We start from the raw sequence: 24,105 nt of genomic DNA, 5'->3' as shown, positions 1-24,105 counted from the left end.
CCTTTCATCTCCATCCACCATACATATAATTTTTGGGGGAACTTAATTAGAATATGGCTGGGTCTGTGAGTTTTTCTTGTTTTGTCTCCGGAACCCGCATGTGCTGCGCAAATTTAATTGCTCTACAAAGCCGCAAAATAGACAAGCAAAAGTACCCGCACCGCCCACACACAATCGAAAGCCATTTGGAAGGAGTGGAACATGAACACAAGACACAGATTTCGGGACAAAAAAAAATTAAAACAACAGTGGAGCCCGCAGTGGCAGTGGCAGTCGCAGTCTGCGGAGGCCATTTCAACTTTTCCCAGTGTGTACTTAATGGAAAATGACTTTATTGTAAGCCGGCGTGCAGGCCTCTAAGCGCCAATTTTCAACACTTGCGCTATTTTATGAAGCCTATCGCAAGCAGGTTGAAAATGTATACAATTATGTAAAATACGAAACAATATTTCTTTCTTTTAATATTCAATTTCTGGCGGAAACATAGACTCAATGTTGTGGCAGTACGCCACCAATGATCTGTCCTTGTCATCCGGGAATATTTTACCCAAAAACTCGAGCAGTCCAGGCTGATGGTGTACAATTTCGGCATACTCATCAAACGCTATCACTCCATCCTTGTCGGTGTCGAATTTTCCGAATATGAACTCACACATGTCCTGCTCGAAAATGGTGCTGAAATGTAAACATAATTGTCAGTATAGCAACTCACCGCTTGCAGTTCATTAACCTCGTCTTCGTCATCGCCAGTGAAGAATTTTTCAATGGCCACGCCGACCACCTCGCGATTCAGAACCACCGTGCCACCACTTGTATAAACCTAGAGTCCATAGGGGAAATTGTATAAAAGAGTAGCCAAGATTTCGGAGGAACCACCTCAAATGCGAATTTAATTCGCTCCTGCAGATTCCCGGTGAAGAACACGCAGAACAGCCGCATCCAGGCTTCTGGAGAGACGGAGCGGCCGTCTTGCGTGATATTCATCGAGATGCGGTCGATGATGGTGACGTCGAAGATCCCGAAGCTGACAAGGAATAGATTGTACAGTTGGCTGGTGGACATCATGCGGGATCTGTTGTTGAGGGCGTATTTGTAGAACACGATCAGCAGGCTGACTACTTCGCTGGTGGAAAACTCCGTGGAGGCAGCGAATCTCCTGATCAGAGTACTGTACATGGTGAGGAACTTGTTGTTGGCCATGTCATCCAGGGTAAGGTCGATGCGATTCATTGTGTCTCAATGGGAATTGTAAACAAGTAATTATTATTAAAAATGTTTTGAAGAGAGTGCTGTGTAATGGGGCGTGTGTTTCGGGTGTGTGATGAAAATGCTTAACTTATGAGGCTCTGGCCTGCTTAAAAGGGTGAGGGTTATGCAAGACAAATTGCAAATAGATTGGGTAAGTCGCAGCCGCGGCCCAAGGATTCGCAGCGAATGTAACGAGCGCAATTTAAAAGCAATAAAACAAGGCCGCGACATAAAAAATACATCAGCCACGCTACATGGACTACATCTGTCCCCCATTTCGAATAAATATTTGAAACAAACCCGCCTGAAATGCCTTAAAACGTACAAAGGCTGAGGCTGAGGCAAAAGCTGAAAGCTGTGCGCATGAGAAACGCGAATATAATAATCCAAACAAAAGCGCCGCGATGGGTGTAAAGCCTTCCATGTGGAAATTCGGCGGAAATGGCTGTGTAGCCATTTTGTTTGGGGTAACAAATGTTCGGAATCTTCCTCCCTTTGTTGTGTAATTGTATGCCCCACCCCTCCAAAGTACACACACTCACACGTGCCACGCCCACCAAAATACCAAAAAAAAAAAAAAAAAAATGAGAAGGCGGCCGAGCCGCTCGACACGGCATAATAACAATAAAATAAGAGGAAAGTGGAAGGAGAAGGAGAAAGGAGAAAGGGCGGCAAGGATTCACGCTCCTTAATGTCTCTACAGTTGACATCGCCAAGTGTTGGCGGATTTACAGCCGAGCTGAGATGGATTTTGGTATGGAGTTTTGATTGATATATTTCTCGTATGGTGTTTGGAAGAGACTTTTGGAATAAATTTCTTAAGTAAGACAAATGACGCGGAAACGAAGTTGGAAACATTTTAATTTTTATAAAATCGCTTAAAGAGGACCACCGCTTATATTTTCAAATTCAAGAAAAGCAGGCACACGAAACATACGCCAACCGCACTAGACACATCCGTTAAATCATTAGAACACCTCGATCAATCAGCATATATTAAAACAAACATCCAGTAGTAAATCAGAGTCATAAAGCTGCTAGTTTAGCTGAACCATGGAAAATCTAGACTCCACTATCGATAGCACAGAGAACAGCAGGTTCTCGGCCTTGTACGGCGGATTGATCAAGGAGATCGCTGCAAACTCGAAAATGTCCACCTTGGACATCACCTGTTTGCTCTGCGTTTACTACAAGTTCGTGAGGTTCAACGGACCTGGAGCCAAGCAGATGAAGAAGAATCAGTTCTACCAGATCTACTTGGTGCTCTTCAACGTGGCCAATGTTCAGGTGATTGAACGCTCCCTTCTGGCCATCACAAAGGATACCAAGTATGTTAGTCCACGGGCCTGGATTGATCTCTTTGAGCTGTATACCACCGAGGACCTTGACCGCCGTATGAAGTTTGCCTTCGAAGTGGGTGATAGATGATTAAACACTTTTAATGGGCTAAATAAGGTTCTTTCTAAGGTTTATGACACCAAGAACACCGGAGTTATCGATCGCGAGCAGGTGGGCGTGGCATGCGAGAAATTCTTCCACGAAGGCGATGACGAGGATGAACTAATTGAGCTTAGAGCGGTAAGCTAACTTATCAATTTAGAATATTTTAATGCAATTTACTGCTCATAGGACATGACTGAATTTATCATGAAGAAGTTTGATGTGGACAAGGATGGAGTCATTTCGTTTGAGGACTACTCCTCAGTTGTTTCCCAACAGCCCGTTTTGGTTGAGTTTTTGGGCTGGCTATTTCCGTCGAACGAAGAAAGGGATCTTATGGCCCATGTTATCAACATGGACTCCATGCTTAATTATTGTAACCCGGACTCAAAATAAGCTTACCTTATGATTAAGCTTGTTTATCCCACTGTGATAGTAATCGAACGACAGTCAATGAACGAGGATGCCACCAAAGTAGTTGCCCAAATTTTTGTATGATTATAAATTAATCATTAATAAGTTTTATAAGCATGCTATTTCAAATTTCCACCAATACTTTGAAAATAAAGCAAATGTTTCGCGTATGCCGTCTGAAAAAGTGCCTTTAACTTAGTATATAAAAGACGTTAGAGTATTTTAAACTATCGTTTAAACTCTGCAACTGTACCGGAAATATATGGATAAGCATAAAGTACATATTTCCAAAACCCAAAACCGAAAAAATGCGGCGCAGGAAGCCTTGAAATTTGTATGAATTAGTTTTCAAACATTGTCATTTAAAATCAATCTGCCAACCACAACACAAAAGTAACAAAAAAAAATCGGAAAAAATAACACACAAAATAAAAAGTAGAAAAAGTAATAAAACACAACCAGTACAAAGAAATAAAAAACTCAAAAAAGAATTAAAAAGCATTTAGTTATGGAAAACCTAGACGCCACCATAGATACCATGGAGAACAGTCGGTTTGCGGCCCTCTACGGGAGTTTGATCAAGGAGTTAACACTAACTTCGGAGTTGTCTCAGACGGACATCACCTGTTTACTTGTGGTTTATTACAAGTTCTCAAAGGCCAATGGACCACAGTGCAAGCAAATGACCAAAAAGCAGTTCTATCAGATCTTCCTGGTGCTCTTCAACGTGGCCAGTGTCCAGGTGATTGAACGCACTCTGCTCGCCATCACAAAGGACACTAAGTATGTCAGCCCCAGGGCCTGGATCCACCTCTTCGATCTCTACACCACCAAGGACATTCATGTGCGAATGCGATTCGCCCTCGAGGTCAGTCCTAATGTTCTTTTGTATATTTGCATTGCAAATTGTATTTCCACAGGTATATGATACCAAAGGCACTGGCGTTATTGATCGTGAGCAAGTCGGCACGGCTTGTGAAAAATTCTTTTACGGTGAAGACGAAGATGAACTTAACGAACTTAAGGCGGTAAGTTTAAGCTTTAAACTTAACTGGTAACCTAAACTTCTGATTGGGTACTAATAACTATTTGATCTCTTAGGACATGACCGAGTTTCTCATGAAGAAGTTTGATCTGGACAAGGACGGAGTCATTTCCTACGAGGACTACTCTACCGTCGTGGAACAGCAGCCAATTTTAGTCGAGTTCTTGGGTTGGTTATTTCCGTCAAAGGAAGACAAAGATCTCATGGCCCATTGCATTAACCTGCAACTTAAACTGAATTAAATATTATGTTGGTGCTCTTCAAAAAAGTTGTTTATTGTTTTTGAATTTAGGTCTGAAAATTCAACTCTTAAATATTGCTTTTGACAAGCAGCTTGTGAATTAAAGCGGCAACTCCTGCCGTGGCTTAAAGAGGCCTAAGCTCACCTTCATTGCGGGCATGTGTGTTCGGTCCTCGACCCAGTTGAAGGCATCCCATAATTATATGATTCACCACAGGCGCACATTTCACAGTGCCAGTGTCGGAAGTGGAAGCCGGTTAAGTAGCTCATTAACTTCAATACGTTTGATTACATTACGTACGGTTTTGTGCGGTATTCAGTCCAAACAATTTGAGAATTGTGTGTAATGTGCTCTGCTCCGATTCAATTGGCATTTGCAAGTATTTGGGACACGGCTAAGCTACTGAATGCTCACGTATTTGGCATGATTTAACTTGATTTGGCATGATTTGGCATTTATGCAGTGGAATTATGTGATTCGAATTGATTTACATTAATTGCTGCCAGCGGGCGGCTTAGTTTCTCACCAAATCCGCAAATCTGCACTCGACACCCATAGTTGATTCACAGCCACTTCTAGTTTCATTTAAACTACGAAACTACGAAAACGGGTTGGCTTGATCGACTCGCCTGGCTGCAGTTGACAACTTCCAGTGTGGAAGCCCCATATAAACGTTCTAAGCCAGCATGTGGCCGCAGGACTTGAGTTGGCCAGAACTCCCGCTCCCCTCAGTTGGCCTTTTGTTGAACAGTCGGCCTTTCGCCGTTCGCCGTCGGCCGTCGGCTAACATGTTGGAGTCTCGGTGGCATCAACATTAATTATCCCTGATAGTAATCATGCAATTTGTACGTGAGCCTGAGCCTCAACCGAGCTAGCGCTCCTCAGGCCATCGGCATCCATGCTGCTGTCTTTATTGTGGCATTAACAGCAGCATCCGCATGGCCAGCAGCCCCGGCAGCGTCATTATGCTCATTATGGTCGTCAAAGGCGTACATGAGATCCGTGGAACCGTAGAGCCGGGAAAGTGGAGACCAGTAGAGTTGTCCTAGAGATCCGGGGACAATGCGCGTTTGATGAATTGCGTTAGGACATGTATGTAATTATAATCAATTAAGGTGGGTGGCCAAATGGTGTCCTGCAATTTAGAGCTTTTGAGAGATGATACATACCTTTGGTTAATATTCTTAATATTCCTAAAGATAGTTTGTTTATTTTTCTATTCGCATAAAAATTCCAAATGTCTTTACTTCCCCGAATCAAACAATTTAATATATCTTAAAGCTTAGGTCAAGAAACCCCAATTTCCAAATTGTATCTCGGATATCAGCCGCAGTCCATTGGCAGTCTTTGGTGATGGCGACAAGTGACTTTTGGGCTATCAATGACCAAGCCGAGTTGGCAAAGCAAACAAACCATTTAGCTCAGTGGACAATGCAAACTTTGGGGCCAGTCGACCCGCTGCAATTTTCGATTAAAATTCCAGTTTGCAATTCAATTAAACACTAATTAAAAGACATTTTTCCGCCAAGCGTTCCCTTTGACAACTTGCCTCACTTGCTCGCCACTGCCACTTCCTCCACTGCTCCACTCCACTCCTCCCCTGAGAAATGTCCGTTTTGTCTCGGGCTTTTCCCTGGGGATCCTGGGGGCTGTCAAAGCGGCAGCGGAAGTTAGGCCACCCACTCGGGATAAGGCGACTCGACAAATGCGCACAAACTGTGATAAATGAAGGCGAATCGAGGGACCGCTAGGTGCAGGAAGATGAAGGACGAGGGCGGGGCTCCTGGCATAATGAATGCCATGGAAGAGCCATGGAAGAGCCGGCAAGATAAAACACAAGGAAAGCGAACCGAAGCAAAGGGACACACAGACAGGAGGCCAAGGAATCAAAGCCAAGTATTTTTTGCTGCATTTCTGCACCGGCTTTTGGCTTTGACTTTCTGTGTGACAGTGTAAGCGACTGAGTTAATTTCTGGCCATCTCAAAGCTTCACGGAATTTGAGTTCGTTAAAGTAAATTTCATCTCCACATCTCTCCTTCGTCCTCATTCTCGTCCTCGTCCTCGTCCTCGTACTATTCCGGGTGGCAACTGTGGCAAATTAGGATGGGAAACACAAACAAACCCGGTTAAGAGGCAATAGCGTTTGCCAATTGTATCTACGGCAGTGGCTGAAAAAATGTTTGTTTTTCTACTTCAGGTTTTTTTGTTTGTGAAAAACTTCGCTGAGTAACATATCTACGTTAAAAGGGTCTGAAAAGGTCATTGTCCGGATATTTTAATAGGTCTCTTTTAGAAAACTTACAGTTGCTGGATTATGTATATTCAGAAATATTAGTTCAATTTTAATTACATATCGGTATTCCTCTCGTTGCACAGATCCTTTTACCAATGTCCTTTACCAATGTTTATAAAGCGTACTATAAGTCCGTATGCCAAGTTTCTTTTCCGTCTTTCCAATCTCAGAGCTTGATAATACTTAAAGCATTCAATATGCTAATTATCAATTTCATTGACTAACAAGCGCACTTCCCAGAATTAATCACCAGAGCTCAGAACTTTGGCTAATTACCCCCTATTTTGTGGCAAATTTTGCAATGCGATACAAAAATGTCGGGCAACTTAGAGCGACTAAGTGAAGCTCCCATCTGAGCGCAGCTCAAAGTCAGGAGCCGTCAAAGGCGGAGCGCTTTCTATTATCCGCTTGGCTGTGCTCGTCAAAGCTCGGAGCCGGAGCGGATGAGCTGGCGGATGCATCCTGGCAGTGGGAGCGAGGTAGATGGGGATTAGGGGACTCGGGGACTAGCGCCTTGTCCTGGCCAGAAATATTGGATGGCAATTTGTCGGAAACTGCGTAATTGCATCGCAGCTCAATTTTGCAACCCTTTGCCATTTTCCCCTTTTTTTTTGCGCTTTTCTTTGCAAACTTTTTTGATCTCGACATCGAACCAGCTAAACGCCTGTATATATCGTTTCATTGACGGCTTAGTTGCATATCATTATGATAAAAGTTCAAATTATTGGCAGTTTTTGTGTTCCTGGCATGGCCAACATTTTCTTTTTTTTTTTACTGCTACAACCCTCAGCTCTTCGAAAGTTTTATTTTCTTTTGTTGCCCTTGTAATTGCTATTTTTCGCGGTGCCTCTCAGCGCACTGAGTACGGCAGATGCCGTAATCCGATTTGGGATTGGAAATTCATAGAATTTTCATAAAAAAGAAAACAAAGAAAGGAAAAATGAAAATAGTAAAAAGAAACATATACACCAATAATAATTGCCAGGACGTGGCAACGGCAATGCAAACATAAAAAAACACAGAGTACCAACGTGATCCTCGATGGGGAAAAATGCGCAAGTGTGCTTGCATAAATTTTGAACTAATTACAATTTTACTGTCCGTCGCATTTCATGCACTCACATACAAACAAACAATCAATGCAAAAGCTATAACAATTTTAAATACAAAAGTAAATACAAAAAACAAGACGAGGGAAGAAGCCACTTTCCAAAAAAATAAAATTTAAGAGCTTGCATATTTGCGAGCTCTTACTTCAAGTTTCTTTTAATGTTTATTCATTCCATTTTTATAAAAGTATTTGCGGATGATCGCACCCTTATAACATTTTCCGTTTATTATATTAATTGCACTTTGTCTCTAATTAAAATTATTAATGCAGCTCTTCTCAGCACTTTCACTTTCTGGTATCATACTTTGAATAGTAATTGTATCCTCCATTTAAAAATCGAATAACCAGCATTCGAGAGTATGCCAAACACGGGGCAAAGATTACAGTTTTTGGGGAGTGCCCTAAATGGCTGGGACTTGGTCCATGAACCCACATTCCCACACACATTTCGATAGGGAAAGGAAATCCCGGAGCTTTGTGTGTGCGTTTGGGCTTTTGGCTTTATGCTGTTAAACCCATTTGGTGTGCCGAATGCCGAATGCCGAATGCCGTCTGCTCGACCACAGTGGAAACTCATTAATTTATTCTTCGTTTCGTTTGTTGAACTTAAAATAACAGCGTTAATCCGCTTAGCGCTGCCATTCAACTAAAAACAACGCCGAGAACAACAGCTGTTGAAGGCTTTTCGTCTGACTCAATCACTTGTTACACTTCGAAAAAATGCAAGTCTCTTTTAGTTTTAGCTTGACATATATATTTTATTTTAGCATAGCTCATCTACCTCACTTTTTTTTGAGTGTCTTGTTTTATAGTTGTGCTGCCATCTCTTTCGCTGACTATATTCCCGCCTCTTTCGCCGGCGGTGTTTCGGCATTCAGTGGACTGCGGTTTCCACTGGCAATGACGATGACGACGACAGTGACGCCTACAAACAAAATGAATTAAGGAAACCGCAATGACATAGTTACAGTGGCAAACTCAGACACACTCACACCGAGGAGGACTGGCGGACTTATCCATAAGTGTGTGTGTGTGTGTGTTTGGGCCAGCTCTCAAGTTTTAAGCTGACTTCAAGTTGTTGGCGAACTCCGTTACACGAAGTCAAGTAATGACCCGTAAGCCAGCCATTGGAGGAAGCACTTGGCAGTGGTTTTAACTCCAAAATGCAAGTAAAACTTTAATCCCCCGAAAATAAATTTCCGGAAATTCGTTACCTTCCTTAATATCAATACGGTGTTTCTAGAGGGGCGCAACCTATTGAGCTTGTTTGGGTTTTGTATCTATGCAAAGCTTTAAAACACACAAGCAACTCTATATAAATACATATGTATACATATGATTATAAATATCTTGGCATCAACTTTTTTTTTGGGTCTGGCGAACAACTTAACGTGCATAATTTCATTTTTTCTACATTTTCAAACTCTTAGGTCTCCCAAGACAATCGAAATTCGATAATATTCGTGTGGGAGAAAGGAAAACAAGAGAAAGGAAGCGATGGTGCTGTAACCAAAGAAAGTGCCGCAGGACACACAAACGGGTCAGCAAGTGGAACATGTTGGGTGCCAGAGCGAAAGCCCATCAAAATAAACTACAGCTTAGCTTTGAAATTCGATGACAGAATTGGAATATGTGGAGCCTGTGGGGATACGAAAAAAAGAGTATAAAAAACAATGAAAATGCCCCGAATGCATGCTAAATGGAGAATTTACGTAAATGGATTTCTAGGCATTTTCGCATTTTAGCCTGGGAATTGAATATAAACTTTGTCCGTCTCGTCCTCTCTCTCTCTCTCTCTCTCTCTCTCTCTCTCTATCTATCTCTCTCTGTCTGTTCCTGTCTCTGAGCCTGTGTCCTTTTCTGTCCATCGCAGAACAAACCGACATGTGAGTGTGCGAGTGTGTGGGTGTGCGGTGCGTGTGCGTGTGGGTGTGGTGTACCAACATTAATAGGCCAAGTTTAGGCAAAGATTTCGTTTTATTATGTGCAAATTTATGAAAGCCTTTGGGGCCAGGACCCAAGCATTTTAATCGTTGCTCCTTACTGAATGCCCTGGCATTTATGTGTAATTGTATATGTATGTACTTGAAGCCCACTGCCCTGCGATCCGGCCACTTTGCCAGCCAGTGGGCTGTGGTGAAGGAATAATTGGATATCCTTGTTACTTATTTACAGTGCTTTCTGGGCACTGCACTGCAACTGGCCCACTCTGACAGCTCCGACTCGGACTTGGACTCTTGGATTTGGTCTCGGACTCGCAGCTCCGAGGACTGCGACTGACGTTGACGTTTGCTAGCTTTTCAAAATGCTTTAAGTAAGTTTAATGGCTTCCCTAAGCTGCCCCGAAAGTGCTGCAAAGTATCCAGGCAATGGTGCAAGCTGGGCCGTAAATGTTTCACTGGATGGGGGTTGTACATTTCCTACTAGGCAACCATTATATACACTTCTACTGATGGGAAATTATTTTGTGACTTTGCATTTGGAATGGCTGGTTTTACTGTTTCTGTTTTTTATTTGAAATATTCCTTTGAATATATAAAATTATATTATCGTGGCCCAGTTACATAGTAATCTCTTAAAGTCAATAATCGTCCCATCAGTAAGAATTTTTCCTCTAGTTATATATGATATTGCAAATCTCCTATTATTTGTAATCTTAATTATTCTCCATATTTAAAAGGAATTATCTTTATGGTGAGTTCTATACTCTGAAGCACCCTTTCAATTTGCACCATCACCTTTCCCAATAGCAAACATCTGTTGACTTTATTTATTATCCTGTGCCATCCACTGGGTCAATGATACGTGCCTCGGGCAGTGTGTCTTCCAATGCACTGTAAAATTCAGTAGATTGCTTCCCATGTTTGTATCCTGCTTTCCTCGTGCCGTCCACACCCGCTGCAGAAATCCGGCAGGATGACAAACAAAGACGGCACTTTCAGATATTTTTTCACCAATTCTCTGCGCTTCCGTGTTTAGCAGTTCTCGGTTGCTGTTGCTTCCTTTGCTTCCTCCTGCTCCCTGCTGCTCCTTGCAACGTTCCTCCATCCTCCATCCTCCATCCTCGCCCACACTCCTCACTAGTTCGATGCGCTTTTCCAGCCCGCAGGATTTTGGCTCGGAACGAAGAAGAGGTCGTTCAGCAGGGGCGACAATCTCAAATGGGAATTAGCGCGGTCTGTAATAAGGATCGCCGTCGCAATCGCCGGGCGCACAATCATTGGTCTGTGTAAACCTGCACTTAGCGTGGTCATCGGGAGTCCTGCGAGTCCTGAATCTAGCGGATACGCCACCGTGCATCCCAGCTGGGCGCAATTGGTGGCACGCTTTGGGTGGCTTTCGCCTCGCCGGCTAATTCCCAAATGGATGTTTGGTGTAAGTCGACCCGTTCCGCCCCTTACCTTTTACAGGGTACTCGGGGCACTAAGGGACTTACTATGCTAGCGTAAAGACTTTACAAGGCAATGCATTAATTATGCTTCGGGTGGTTAAGGTGACTTATCAAATGCAGCAACTAAATACATTTAATTAGAACGAATGAAGACCAAAAAAATCTGTTACTTTAACCACCAAGTGTATTCAATGTCAAAAAACCTATTAAAAAAACCTTTTATTATCTATTTACAAATTATTCATTTTATTTAATTTTAAAAACACCATAAATCTGATAATACCAGTTAAATACATTTTGCAATAAATGGATTCTGTCAACTGCAGTTTTAACTAAGGTTGCAAAGTATTAAAAAAAATTAAATATACCAATGTAAATGTAATTTTCCGTTGGTCTGAAAAGCACTGGGTATCCCACAGTTGGATAACTTCCCTTCGACCCTCTTAGATCTCTCCACTCGGGCATTCCTGTCGCCAGTCGCCATTGTTCGCAGCTTTGGCCGCGTCCCCTTTATGTTTTGCTTAATTTCTCTTTGGCTGGCTTTTGTTTTTGTGGCGGCTCTGGGTCCAGTCTTAGATCCAGCGTAATTACGTTGCTTGTTATTGTTGACAAAGTCATCGCCATTGCCGTCACCATTCCCATCGCCATCGAGTCCCTCTCCTTTGTAGATTTTGAGTCCCAACTCGAGTCGCACATTGTTGCTTATTTCTGCTTAAAACTTAATGACACTTTTAGTTAATTATCGCGGTGGATTTGCAAAATTAAGCGATTTGGCCATGATTACAAGGGATTATGTGGCCAGATTTTTTTTCCAGTCCTCCTTTTAAGCCCTCGACCGCAGTGGTTGAAGGACCTGGGACAGCAGATTTCCCTTTTGATGGCGTTTAAATGAATTCCTCCTTTTCGGTTAAACACAATTTGGCATTTATTTAAAATGTTTGTTTTAAAGGTAGCTTGGATCTTAACCGTGGGCCCTTAACATTTTATTTTCTCTGTTCATGTTCTTCGCCAAGAGTGCAGCAAGGCCAACTTGAGCAAATAATTTGTGCGTTAAGCTTAACGCAAGCCCACACACAAAAAAGCAAAAACGTGAAACCGCAGGAGAAACTTTTTAGACAACAAGTTCGCAAACTTTTCACAAATGCTGCAAGTCCTAGCAACGGCAGAGGAGAAAAAGGATGTTCGCAAAAATGCCGAATGCCGAATGTCGATGTGGATGTGGATGTGGCTGCAGATGCGGATGAGAATGCGGCAACTTGTATTTGGCCACTTAGACAACGAACGAGTTAAAATTTATAGGTATTTCGGCCAAAATCTCGCCGAGTATAAACCACTTAGGCTGGGGCCCCGAAAGTGGGCGTGGCCAGCCACTTTTCGAGCATTCTCTTACCGCGAAGCAGGCAGCACTTTTGGCTGCCGCTGCACTACCAGCGCATAAATCAGCCATGAAGAGCAGCCAAGTACCAGGACACCAGCTCACGCGTGTGTGGTTATGTGAGTGTCCACGTTCGTGTTACCAAAAGGCAGGTGGCACAGCCGAAATGGTTCTTAAGACTGCCAAGATATGCTTAAATGCAGTTGAAACACCTACATACCCAGTGGTTTAATTTGGTCCTCTAAAATGGTCAACTAAAAATTCTTAAGTGCAATAAAATAAATTAATATAAAATATATATCAAGATAATATCTCATAGCTTTATCTGCTATCGTAAAAAAACCATTGACATCAAAACTAAATTCCATTTTCCATTTATTCAAAATATTCATATTTATTTATATTTATAAAAGATTAAAGTTAAATGAATTAAGTTTTGTTAGGCAAAATCATAACAATTCATAATATTTTTAAGTGCAATTAAGGCCTTTAAAAAACCAAACGTCCCAATTTAAAAAAAAACATGTTTCTAAAGCAGCTATAATTCCTGAACCGACTCTTTTACAGCGTCTTAATCTTCTTGTTTTGAGTATAACTTTGCATGTATTTCATTGTGCTCACTTCTCACTACATTGCCTTTTAAGCGGGAAAATTGAAGCCAAACTATAAATATAGCGAATAACAATAAATTGTGAAACTCAACAAACAAACAAGAGCAACATACAAAGGCCCTGGAACTAGGAGAGCCCTCACCCGTAGGCTTCAGGCAAATAATAAAGAAGATTTCATTTATTTTCTGTGGTCATCCAGGTGGAGTGTGGAGTGGTCTGGCTCGCCTTTTCGAGTGCTCGAGTGGCGGGAAAAAATCAGCATAGAACTGCATCGAAAAGGGTGGCCAAAATGGGGTAATAGGTGGGTTGGGTACACTGGGCTTGGGTGCTGGGCACCTGTAAGTGGATCCAGATCCAACATGACTTGCATTTGCATACAAAGAGATTTTACTGTACTTCTGCCGTTGTCATTTCTTTATTGCACTCCTGCCCCATTGAAAGAATAGCACACACATGTCCAGCCGCTTATGCATACAACTTTGTCATGTATGTGTGGTATGACAGACAGGCTATTTAATAGTTACCTGTTCTTTGGCCACACTGCTCCTCATCTTCCGCAATGAAGTTTACGAAACTTCCAAAGAATAGCTTTGAAATGTGCTTGCAAGGAATTTCTGAATGCGGTCAGACTTTGTGGATGTGGAGCATGTTACGCAAACAAAGCATAAACCACTTTTAGTTGATAACATCGACGAATGTTGCATTTTCGTAGCATACTTTTTGGGTTACTCGAGTGTGTGGATTACAAATAAAACGAAATCTGCATTAAACGTATGCGAATGTGTCTGTTGGATCTTTCTATTTGAAAGGAAAATGTGTAACACCCCTGTAAGGTAGTCAAAGAACTGCTGGCTTAGGGTGATGTTAAATCTACTCAATTCAATTAATTTCTTAGCCACCCATGAGCTGGACTTGGATATGGTACATGGAAATACATATATAGTCTGGCATATTCGCCTGGAGAATCTGACCCCATACCTTAATATATGTTGAAGGGGCGTTAAAAGGCCTAACAATCTGTTGCCGCCGAAAAGTCCTTGCGACTTCTTCTTTCACTCTCCTCTAGCTGTTTGCCCATTTTGCGTATTTATTGTTGTCAGGTTATCGATGATGCAGTGCCAAATGAATTATTTAAATGCTCAGGACAGCATAGGTTACTGAAGTGTAATTCCATTGTTATACTTAGGGTATTACTAACCAGAAAAAAGACTAAGCTTATTAATTTAAGTTGGTCGAGTATGAGGCTAGCCTGATCTAGTTACTGAGACATGCGCAGCATTAAGATCCGCGCCGGATCTCTAGTGGATTGTTCGATCCTATCTATGACCGGAAATTAAGCTGGCCTTGCAATTTTCCTTGGTTCGACTTTAGTCCGGCAAGTCGCTGACTTGAGAGGATTTTTCGGGGGACAACATTGTAAACAGCTGCGACAGATTCCTTTGAGTCCCTGTCTTGTGCCCAATGGACTTCCGGCGACGGTTAAATAATTTAATTTTTCACCACCCGCTTTTTTTCTTTTTTGGTGCACCCAACTTGGCCAGGAACTCATCGGCGTCCATTGGCAGCAGCTATATACAATTTATACAGCCGAACTGCTGCCCGTGGATAGAGCTGGCCCGGTCCGACTGGTCCTGGCTGTGAGCGAGAGCATTGAGGCTCATCCGAGCAGAAACTTGGCAAACAAAACCGGATGCGTGGGCAAAGGATCTGGGGGACGTCTTCAAGTTTAAGTTGCCCGGAAATTGTCTGTTGTAGCGATATCCTGCAGCGTTTTTATATTCGCGTTATGAACTTGTGTCCGTCCGGGAATTTCTGTGCGTGTGTTTGAGTTTGGATGGATTAATAGCAGCAACGTCTGCCGCACGCGCTGACCCCAATGGAAGCTCCCCACTCCAAAATCAGCGTCCCTGAATGCGCCTCCTGCCCCGGACACTTCCTCACTTCCTCACCTTTAGCTTCATTATGGTCATCATAATTTTCGCCACTTTTATTCCTACTCTGTTGGTGTCTTTTAGCTTTGTCCGTTCGTTTGTTTGTTTGCTTCGTTTTTCCTGCTTTTTACCGTGTGCGTGTCTTGCGAAAGTTTTAATTAATTTTCATATTTTGCGCAGAGGAAGTGTCCGAGTAAGATGCGGCAAAATGTCCTGGGACATTTACCTTTAGGGCAGCGAGGACTGGACAGGTTCATCTGAGCCTTGAGCTATTTCAGTTTGTTAGTTTTGCCATAAATTCAAAAAATGGAATACCACACAACAGTTGGGTAATCGAACACTTACAATTTTACAAGGAGATTCTTAACAGCAAATAATAAACTACTTTATTAAAACATATTATCTAATATTTATATATTTATGTATGGAATGTACCTGGCTCTTAAAAGGAAAAGCAATCAATAAAGAGCTAAAACTATTTTTTAAGTGAATAAAAAAATGTGCTATCGTGCGGTTACTTATTTTTATGCAACTCTGACTCACGAAAAGCAATCAATAAAAAGCTAAAATTTTTTTTTAAGTTAATAAAAAAATGTGCTATTGTGCGGTTACTTATTTTTATGCAACTCTGACTCTGCTCGGAATTTGGTTAGCAGCTTCCCCGGAACGTGCGCATCCTCTCAAGAGCTGATGAAATTGCTGCTAACAATGGTGAAATCTAGCAGAGCAAAACGGATGTTCATTTGGCATTTGGCCTCCACACACACACACACACACACTTTCCGGATGCCAACGGCCAAGGAATGTTTCCGGAATTATTTATCGAAGCAAATGCAGCCGAGATGCACATTAAATGGCAAAATTTATAAGCACAACGCACTGACTCCGAAATCTCTTTGCGTTCGCCTGCTGCGTTACTGTTGTCGTCGAGGTGCACTTTATGACGTCTCCTCAGTCGCATTTGGGATTTGGCAGGGTCGTCGTGAAAGAGCCCATCTAGGTTAGCCGTTCGGTTGGCTGGACAGCTTTATCTGCGGCGAAAGTGGCTGATATTTTTGGGTGGAGAGCGGCGATGCAGTACACACACATTTTTCGCTTCCGTTCTAAAATTGCACAGTGGGTTGGGGTAGCATAACTAGTTTTGATTTCCTTTAAATGTGTAACTAAGAATACTTTTAGAACAACGTTAAAAACTCCTTCATGGAGCTTGACAGATTTTCACGAGATGTTTAAAAAGTAGCTAAAATGTACGTTGCACCACTACAGTGAGTGACGCATTCAGAAATAAAACACTTTTATTATTAATTTTTATCAATTTATTTTCTGACTATGGGGTTCCATTTGCTCTGATTTTGAACTTGGGTGTTTGTGGCTTGTATTCGTTTCCACCCGGGACCTCAGCGCCATTTCCATTTTTCATCCCTCAAACTTGTCTTGCTGCGATGATCGCAGCGCTTTTACCATCATCAGACGGCCATCCTCGTCCTTATCGCCTTCCCATTCGCATCCCAAAGTCGCTGTCCTGGCCATTGTCGTTCATCCTGCGCCCTTATCGTTCAGACTCTCGCAAGCCGCCGCTGACTCTAAATAATCCTTTCCATGCGACACAAAAAATAAAGGAACACACAGAGAACAGTGGCAGCCGCCGCAGATGAGACGAGTTCGCCGGCCGAGGGGGACATTGCGAGCGGGGAGCTGTAAAATCCAAGTTAGTGCGCATAAATCAAGCCTTTAAAACGTGCCTCGCAACCGAAATGTCCGCCAAGAAAGGATGCAGTCCACCCACCACCGCCACCACCACCACAACCCACTCGGCTCTGCACCACCCGCTCCGCAGCTGCTCCACTCTTCCGCAGCCACAACGTCGTCGCAGCCATCGACGTTGGGCCAGAAGTTGTGGTGGTTCAGTTTTCCGTATGCAATTTTATGCAACTGTGGCACATCCGCCTCTTTTTCCATGGAATAGCCGTACTCCCATCCCCGACTCGCATGAGATACCCAACCCAGCCTGCGGTCGCATGTCTGAAATTGTTTACAACTGCATAAAATTTATAATCTTGAAGAATTTATATATTTATTTATTCCGAGTCGTTCATTACTGGCCAGGAGCAGCAGGGAACACATAACATATGGAAGGAAGGGCGTTGTCCTAGGTATTGGGATTCTTTTTGCAACAGAAATTTAGACACATCAATTGTGTTAATTGGATGTTTTTCAGCGCCGAAAACCATAAAGCCTGTCAAATTATTATTATATATCTTGATATGCCGTAATTATTATTGAAGCGTTTGCAATATTCAATCAAAGCTCTGCACTCTCAGGGCTTACATTTTAATTAAATTTTGATTACGCATTGCCGGGGGAGTTGCAAACAGTGCAGAGACTGAACACTTTGCTATGATGAATTACAAAAATAATTACAAATATCAACTCAAAGAAAACAAATTCCCACAACGTCGCACAACACGCAACATCAACACATCTTAGGTGTAAATCCAATAGTAATTGAATTTCTTTGAAAATATTCAAATGAAATTGTCAATTACCATAAGCACTCGAAAGTCAGTTATTTGAATTCAATTAACAAAAAATGTTGTTAGCTTATTGTGTTTGTGTTTGTCCAAATAAAATCACATATCAAATGGCAAGGCATCAATGGGCCACTTGCAAATTTTTTGAGACAACAACCTAACAGCTTTTAGCTGTGTGAAAATGCAGTGTAATTTCATTAAAATCCCAGAAGTTGGGAAAAGTGCTTCGAAATTTTGGGCTCCACTTACTCCATTTACTCCACTTCGCCGATTGCAGGGGGGAATATTTTCAGCCCGTTTGGATCATTTCCATGAGGAAAACGAAAGTGAAGACAAACGATACTCGTGCGAGGGAATACATTAAAATGAGAGTTTCTTTGGCCGTGTCAGAAGTGAAAGCCCGCTACTTGCATTATACATATTCATGCAATGAACTTTCATATCTGGATCCATAACATTTCGTAGCTGTATGGGATGCAGTTAAAAGTATGTTTAAGAAATGAAAGGGAGTGATTTTGCATATTAATTCCAAAGAGAAAACGGTATTCTAGATTCTTGGATGTAGGAGGAAGATTAAACTTAAGTGTTACCCATATTCGTGATCAGAATAGTTGCACTTCCACTAGCTGAGTAACGGGTATCAGATAGTCGGGAAACTCGACTATAGCATACTCTTTGGTTTTAATATAATTTTTGTAAAATTCTTGAATCGACGCCTCTCCGGAATTCTGTTGTTAAATCCATTTGCACCTGGCTGACTTTGTACTTTGTCCAATTTATCGACCCACGATTCCATTCGTGGATCGGCCAAACATTTGCATCTGTCATTACTTTGGCTGGGTCCAGCGGGCGGGAGAGCATAACCCAATGCTTCGAATCGGTTTTATGGAATCATAAAAGTAATTAATTGATATATGCGTGCTGGCGTAATTGCCAGTGGGAGTGCGAGGGCAAAGTGCGGAGATAAAGAGCACCGGGAATACCGACAACAATATATGCAATGGGATGCGTAATGAAAGCATTGCAATTTTTCAGCTTTTTGCCGCCACTTTACCCCATAATCCCCCAAGAGGCCAAGGCCACTGGCTCCGGATTCGGATTCGGATCCGTGTTCGTGGTCCGGGCCCCGTTACGGATATTACGTAATGAAAGTTAACAATTACGCCCCCGTGCGTGGGCTTCAATTAAATTTTTGAGTTGTGGCCGTTTTTATTGTAACTGATAATAGCATTGTAATGACACTGGGACACCCTGACCTGACCAATCCTTCGTCTCCGGGTCGTCACATCGAGTTAAACGGGCATCCCCATCGATGCTGCAGCCCAGCATTTTAATTATCCATTGTGCGGCATGTGAATACGGATGGTTGGATGGTTGGATGGTTGCGTGGTGGCCTGTACGGCCATATTGAATCGCATGTGGCGTGAAATTGCCGAGAAATCGGGCAAACAAAAATCTCAGTAATGTTCAGCGTTAATAGCTGTGAGATCGATTTGGAGCCGCGCCTCTCTCCCACCCAGTCGTAATTGGGCTCGATTTAAATTAGCGCCGAAGGGAATTGGGCTCACATTTGAGCCACCGCAAGCACACAGTTAAGCATTGGCTGGCAACCATGGGTGACGCATTTCCGCTGAGAATGAAGCTGTTATCAACAATTAATTAAATAATGGCCAGATCATTAGGCCAAGATTGGTGGGGCGTTTCCGCCTACGCAAAGAGCTGATCCCAACACCCACGTTCCCCGAATATTCTGCACTTCACCTGAAAGGCAGGATTTGGGCTAAGTTCCAGCTGATTGCTTCTGAAACTAAACTCCGCCAATTTACACTCAGATCAGCGTTCTAACTGGGTTTGGTAAGAGCATATTAAATAATATTTGTTAGGTTGTAATATAGTAAAATTATATAGTAACTTGGTTGTAACTTGGAATTGAAAACTCGTTTTGGATGTTTATATGTATATACTATATTATAGATTAAATGAAAAATATGTAACAAATTCTTGATCAGAACCACTAGCCGAGTAGATCTGGCCGTGCTCATATTTCTGTCCGTTTGTCTGTCCGTAAGAAAGCAGTGATTTCGCAAATTAATAAAGCTTGAGAGTAGAGACTAAGCGAGCAGATTCTTGCTAATTCTGTCGAAATGCCAAAACAACCACAAAAATGGTCACATCAACGATTTGAAAGCTTAGCTTCTGACTGTAAGGGTATAAAAATGTACTTAGGCAACAAATTTAGGATGTTACTAAAGATATCTGTATGCCTATGTGAACAACATTTTTAAACGCTAAACCAAATGTGGGCTTCTGTAGAGTGTCTTTTCCGTAAACATTATCAACATATAGACTTTGTTAAGTACAGAAAAATAATCATTTATTCTGCGTGTAGCAGAATAGGTGGCAATCAGCACCCCCACATGCACATCGCCTCCGGTTGGGCATTGTTGGCTACTGATGTTTGGGGGCATTTGTTGTGTTTGCTGCTGCTCCTCCGGCTGCTGCGTTTCTTGGTGGCCGTGCCATATCATCATTATTGTTGCTACTGCCGACTGTGATTTGTTGGCATCGTTACTGTTGTCGCTCTCAGCAAACTGGGCATAAATCGTGCACACCTACATTATGTTGCGATAAATCTGTAATGACCAGAACAGACCAACAGACCAACAGACCAGCAGACCAGCAGACCAACCAACCGACCATATATGTAGCCATCCAAACACTTGGACATGCAGTAGGTTATATGGGTGTGCGCTCAAGTTAATTTGCGTGTGTTTAAATGTGCGTAATTATTGTTTATCTACCATGCCATACAAATTAACCGCAGTCGAGGTTTTTATATCAATTGCAATCTATCGAAATATTTCAAATGAACATGAGTATAAGCCAATTAAGAGGCCAGTATCAGTGTGTTTGGCTGGAAAGATGAATAATGTTATTTTATTGGAAGTTGTGTTGCGCAATCAGGGAAATTGAACTAAGTCAGAGTTCAACCTATTGTTTGGTTAACAAAAGTGAAGTTGTACTGAAATATAGGTACTCTTAATTTCCATTTCCACAACGCTATTCCCCGAATGAACTTATAACGATTAAATAATTTCTAAGGGTTCGAATTTGAGTAATTAAAATGGATTCCATGGTACAATCTGCCCAGAAGAACAGAAATCAAAGGCCATTTGACGTAAGCTTTACTCTCAAGCAACTTGAATTCAAAATACGTCTGCAATAAAATTAGTATAAAAATGCAACAAAAATACAGAAATATTCTGAATAAATAATTTGTAGGGCTTCCTTTCCTTAAGTGCCATGTGAAATTTTCACCTTTGCAAGTGCGGGGGGTGAGTTGTGAATTGTGAGGGGACTGGCATTCGCCAACCTCGCAGTCGGTTTGGAGTAATTAAGTTAATTTATCTGAGCCGTTGGCCCAGAGATTTTAACTTATTCATCATGTTCCTGCTATCAGGCGAACGTTGATTACGCTGCACATTAATTTAACCATTTCATTCTGTCATTTTATTACGCGAACCCCTGGCAGGGGCTCCAAGTACTTCCCCCTATCAATTGCAACTTTAATAAACTCTTTGCACAAATTATATTTACGAGGGTCACAAAGTGCGGAAAAATTGACGGAAAGTGGGGCGGCTGCTGAAAATGGGGTAGGCAGCATATTTTGCCAATGTGCCCAAGAAGATACGCGGCCATGGGTGTGACTGTTCAAGTGCACTGAAAACATTTCTAACAAAAATATTTCCCACAAGTAACACCCTTAATAAATTTAGAACATTTTAAACGTTTAACTATTTATTCAATAAGAAATGTTAATTACCTTTTAGAAAGTTATCAAATAAAAATGAGCCCTAACTCATCAAATTCTTTTACTGTTTTCCTTTTTTTCTGTGTAAATATGGGGCACCATTAAGCTCCATTTTGATACTTAAAACTTTGCGGCATCGCTGCTTGTGGCAGCCACAGCAGCGGCGGCAACATCTGCAACTGCAGCAGCAACTCCAACGACGACAGCGACTGCAACTCGCGCCCAGCGAAAGGCGACGTAATTTTTAATAGTTTCGCAATTAAATCGTAAAATTTAACAACTTTGCGCACTTCTTAACGAAATTGCGCAGCCAGCGAAACTGACACTGATGCATTTCCGGTTAGCCAGCAGGACTAAGGGGGAGGGGTGGGGTTGAAGGTGGTGGGCGGCGTGGGGAGTGGCAAACTGCATTGCGCTTAATAAGGAAATTTCGTCCGAAAAAGTTTTTCCCCCCACGCGCTTTTCATGCTGTTTGCGTTGATGCGTTGTTTGCTTGTTTGTTTGTTGCTGCCGCTGCTCAACTTCCAACTTCCAACTTTCGCTTTCATATCTTTATTTTCGAATTACTTTGCTGCTATGCTTCCGTATTTTTAAACAAGCACCATTAATTATTTCCATCCAACAAAAGGGAGTTAAAAACACTGAAGAAACTTGGAGACTTTAGACTGTTCATGAATCAAATGGAAACTTCACATTGAAAATCCAGGAAAATGTGACACTTTTATTTTAATAACTAATTTGGTTTTAATAGTTAGTCGATACTTTTAAGACGATAAAGCACTGATAATATTTTAAAGTTCAATTTCATATCTTGCTCGCAGTAAGCATTGCTACTTTTATCAGTTTTAGCCAGTAAAAAGCCAAATGTTCATATGTAGAAACTAAATAAAAAGTTGCCCACAGCAAAGTCTAAGCCATAAAATGAGCCAAGTCAGCAAGCTAAGCCAAGTAAGCCGCATTAGCCAAACCAATCAGTCTGAGGGAAGTGATGACGACCAGCTCCGCCATGCGAATCTTCCGGTTTATCCAAAACCGCTGCCCGATCGAGATGTGAGCTACAGACCTGACGAAAATGAGTTCACAATGGTGGAGAAGGCATCCTTGCGGAATGCATGGCGTTTAATTGAGCCTTTTCAGCGTCGATTTGGCAAGGATAATTTCTACAGGTATCCTAAACTGCTTAAATTGACAACTACGTACCTGCGCTGACATCTCATTTGAGCGATTTAGCTTCCTCACCAGACACGAGGATCTCATCAACTTTTTCAGGAAAGATGGCAAGATTAACCTAAGTAAGCTGCATGGGCACTCCATGGCAATGATGAAGCTGATGTCACGGCTGGTCCAAACGCTGGACTGCAATCTAGCCTTTCGCTTGGCCCTGGATGAGAACCTTCCCACACATCTGAAGAATGGCATCGATCCCGATTACATGAGGGTGAGAATAATCCTGATGTATTTCGGTAAAATACATTGAAATCAATGTTTCCTTCTTCTCCTAAAACTATCTTAAGATGCTGGCCACCGCCTTGAAAAGGTATATCCTTGCGTCTTCTGTTATCGAAAACCATAACTCCTGTTCACTAACCAATGCTCTGACCCATTTGGTGGAGATCGTCGGGGATTACGCCGTTGTCGACGTGGCCAGGAAAAGAGCCATGTCCAATGCCCTCAGGACGACTGTTGACGAGGGTGGCAATCGAATCGCCAAGGTGGCTTTAGGCACTTAAGCATGAACAAAAGCAATTCAAGTACCTATATTCTACAGACAACATTGCATGGAGTGAAAAGAAAATGAAATTGTAAATTCAAATGTATGAGCATACTATTGTACTTCTTAAAACAATTCAAATTGCAGAAAATGGAAAAATCTCTAATGTGTGCCTTTTATACGGGTTTACTTACGATCAAGCTGTTTCCTGTGGCCAAGAAGTCTGTTTTGTAAACATCAAATTCAGGAGGCAAAATTAAAAATGTCCAATTAAATAATATAAAAGAAAATAAAAAAACCAATCCTTGGTTTTCCGAACCTTGCTAACCATTCTCTTCCAAGACTCAGATTGCCTTGCGTCACCGGACAAAAGGAAATGCCTTTTTTTTGGAAATAGTTCTTGCCATGCATCACAGAGGGACTGAAGCGAATTGGCAACTAATCTAAGGCCTCCGCACTCACATGCATATAAATCCAGCAACCACAGACAGATTTCACCACAGTTGCAGGCGGTGACCGGGCAGGCACCTCAAATTAAATTAAGCCATAATTTATTTCCCTTGGAGACGGGCGAGGAGACACCAGCCCACAGAGCTCAAAATTCAGATGGCCAACAAAAATATGGCACTAAGAGCTGCTGCTTCTGCTGCGGTTGAAACACACACACACACACTGGGGGAAAAGAGGAGCCAGCTGAGAGGAGGATTTATTGGAATTCCATCAATGGCGATGCAGGAACTCCTCTGCTCCCAATTCGCATGGCAGGCATCCCACTGTGACCCGCACGAACTCTAACTGCAGGACATGCTTTGGACATCAGTGATGCGAAGTGGCAAATACGAAAGGAAGCTTCATCAACCAATAGGAACGGAAACGCTAGCCTTTTCAAAAACATGTAATGAAAAAGTAACTGAATTTGAATAATATTTGATTACCTTTGTACAAATGAA

General features: G+C 42.1%; 4 protein-coding genes across 6 annotated transcripts; 3 read left to right on the top strand and 1 right to left on the bottom strand.

Moving 5' to 3' along the window:
* Positions 1-436: 436 nt before the first annotated feature.
* LOC120452662 (EF-hand calcium-binding domain-containing protein 1) lies at positions 437-1,306 on the bottom strand. Of its 2 annotated transcripts, none has more exons than XM_039636998.1 (3): positions 877-1,306; positions 713-820; positions 437-659 (listed from the first exon to the last, which is right to left on the bottom strand). In XM_039636998.1, the coding sequence occupies exons 1-3, from the start codon at positions 1,228-1,230 to the stop codon at positions 459-461; spliced, it is 663 nt and encodes a 220-aa protein (XP_039492932.1). In that variant the 5' UTR covers positions 1,231-1,306; the 3' UTR covers positions 437-458. The 2 variants fall into 2 exon arrangements, with proteins under 2 accessions (XP_039492932.1, XP_039492933.1); XM_039636999.2 differs by having other exon boundaries at positions 437-675; positions 731-820.
* Positions 1,307-2,183: 877 nt separating this feature from the next.
* Positions 2,184-3,263, top strand: LOC120452255 (EF-hand calcium-binding domain-containing protein 1). The gene is made up of 3 exons (XM_039636383.2): positions 2,184-2,661; positions 2,716-2,826; positions 2,878-3,263. The coding sequence occupies exons 1-3, from the start codon at positions 2,302-2,304 to the stop codon at positions 3,082-3,084; spliced, it is 678 nt and encodes a 225-aa protein (XP_039492317.1). The 5' UTR covers positions 2,184-2,301; the 3' UTR covers positions 3,085-3,263.
* Positions 3,264-3,461: 198 nt separating this feature from the next.
* Positions 3,462-4,415, top strand: LOC120452134. The gene is made up of 3 exons (XM_039636220.1): positions 3,462-3,970; positions 4,023-4,130; positions 4,204-4,415. Exons 1-3 carry the CDS (start codon positions 3,611-3,613, stop codon positions 4,387-4,389), a joined length of 654 nt encoding a protein of 217 aa, XP_039492154.1. The 5' UTR covers positions 3,462-3,610; the 3' UTR covers positions 4,390-4,415.
* A 17,854-nt stretch (positions 4,416-22,269) lies between these two features.
* On the top strand, positions 22,270-24,105 carry LOC120452025. 2 transcript variants are annotated; one of them, XR_006356504.1, is made up of 4 exons: positions 22,270-22,610; positions 22,675-22,882; positions 22,959-23,246; positions 23,303-24,105. XR_006356504.1 is itself a non-coding variant. In XM_044006339.1 (3 exons), the coding sequence occupies exons 1-3, from the start codon at positions 22,366-22,368 to the stop codon at positions 23,172-23,174; spliced, it is 669 nt and encodes a 222-aa protein (XP_043862274.1). In that variant the 5' UTR covers positions 22,270-22,365; the 3' UTR covers positions 23,175-23,270. The 2 variants fall into 2 exon arrangements, 1 of the variants encoding a protein (XP_043862274.1); XM_044006339.1 differs by lacking the exon at positions 23,303-24,105 and having other exon boundaries at positions 22,959-23,270.

This window comes from Drosophila santomea, chromosome 3R, assembly GCF_016746245.2.
Source record: "Drosophila santomea strain STO CAGO 1482 chromosome 3R, Prin_Dsan_1.1, whole genome shotgun sequence".
In the NCBI taxonomy this organism is placed as follows: domain Eukaryota; kingdom Metazoa; phylum Arthropoda; class Insecta; order Diptera; family Drosophilidae; genus Drosophila; species Drosophila santomea.
Note: the sequence above shows the minus strand (reverse complement) of the source record. Positions and strands in the feature narration are given on the sequence as shown.

Coding starts and splice junctions, on each gene's coding strand:
- LOC120452662 (XM_039636998.1), bottom strand. CDS start 1,230: ATGAATCGCATCGACCTTACCCTGGATGACATGGCCAACAACAAGTTC. Junction 821..876: donor GAATTAAATTCGCATTTGAG/GTGGTTCCTCCG, acceptor TATGGACTCTAG/GTTTATACAAGTGGTGGCAC. Junction 660..712: donor AGGTTAATGAACTGCAAGCG/GTGAGTTGCTAT, acceptor ATTTTCGAGCAG/GACATGTGTGAGTTCATATT.
- LOC120452025 (XM_044006339.1), top strand. CDS start 22,366: ATGAGCCAAGTCAGCAAGCTAAGCCAAGTAAGCCGCATTAGCCAAACC. Junction 22,611..22,674: donor GGCAAGGATAATTTCTACAG/GTATCCTAAACT, acceptor TGAGCGATTTAG/CTTCCTCACCAGACACGAGG. Junction 22,883..22,958: donor TCGATCCCGATTACATGAGG/GTGAGAATAATC, acceptor AACTATCTTAAG/ATGCTGGCCACCGCCTTGAA.
- LOC120452255 (XM_039636383.2), top strand. CDS start 2,302: ATGGAAAATCTAGACTCCACTATCGATAGCACAGAGAACAGCAGGTTC. Junction 2,662..2,715: donor GTATGAAGTTTGCCTTCGAA/GTGGGTGATAGA, acceptor GTTCTTTCTAAG/GTTTATGACACCAAGAACAC. Junction 2,827..2,877: donor AACTAATTGAGCTTAGAGCG/GTAAGCTAACTT, acceptor TACTGCTCATAG/GACATGACTGAATTTATCAT.
- LOC120452134 (XM_039636220.1), top strand. CDS start 3,611: ATGGAAAACCTAGACGCCACCATAGATACCATGGAGAACAGTCGGTTT. Junction 3,971..4,022: donor GAATGCGATTCGCCCTCGAG/GTCAGTCCTAAT, acceptor GTATTTCCACAG/GTATATGATACCAAAGGCAC. Junction 4,131..4,203: donor AACTTAACGAACTTAAGGCG/GTAAGTTTAAGC, acceptor TTGATCTCTTAG/GACATGACCGAGTTTCTCAT.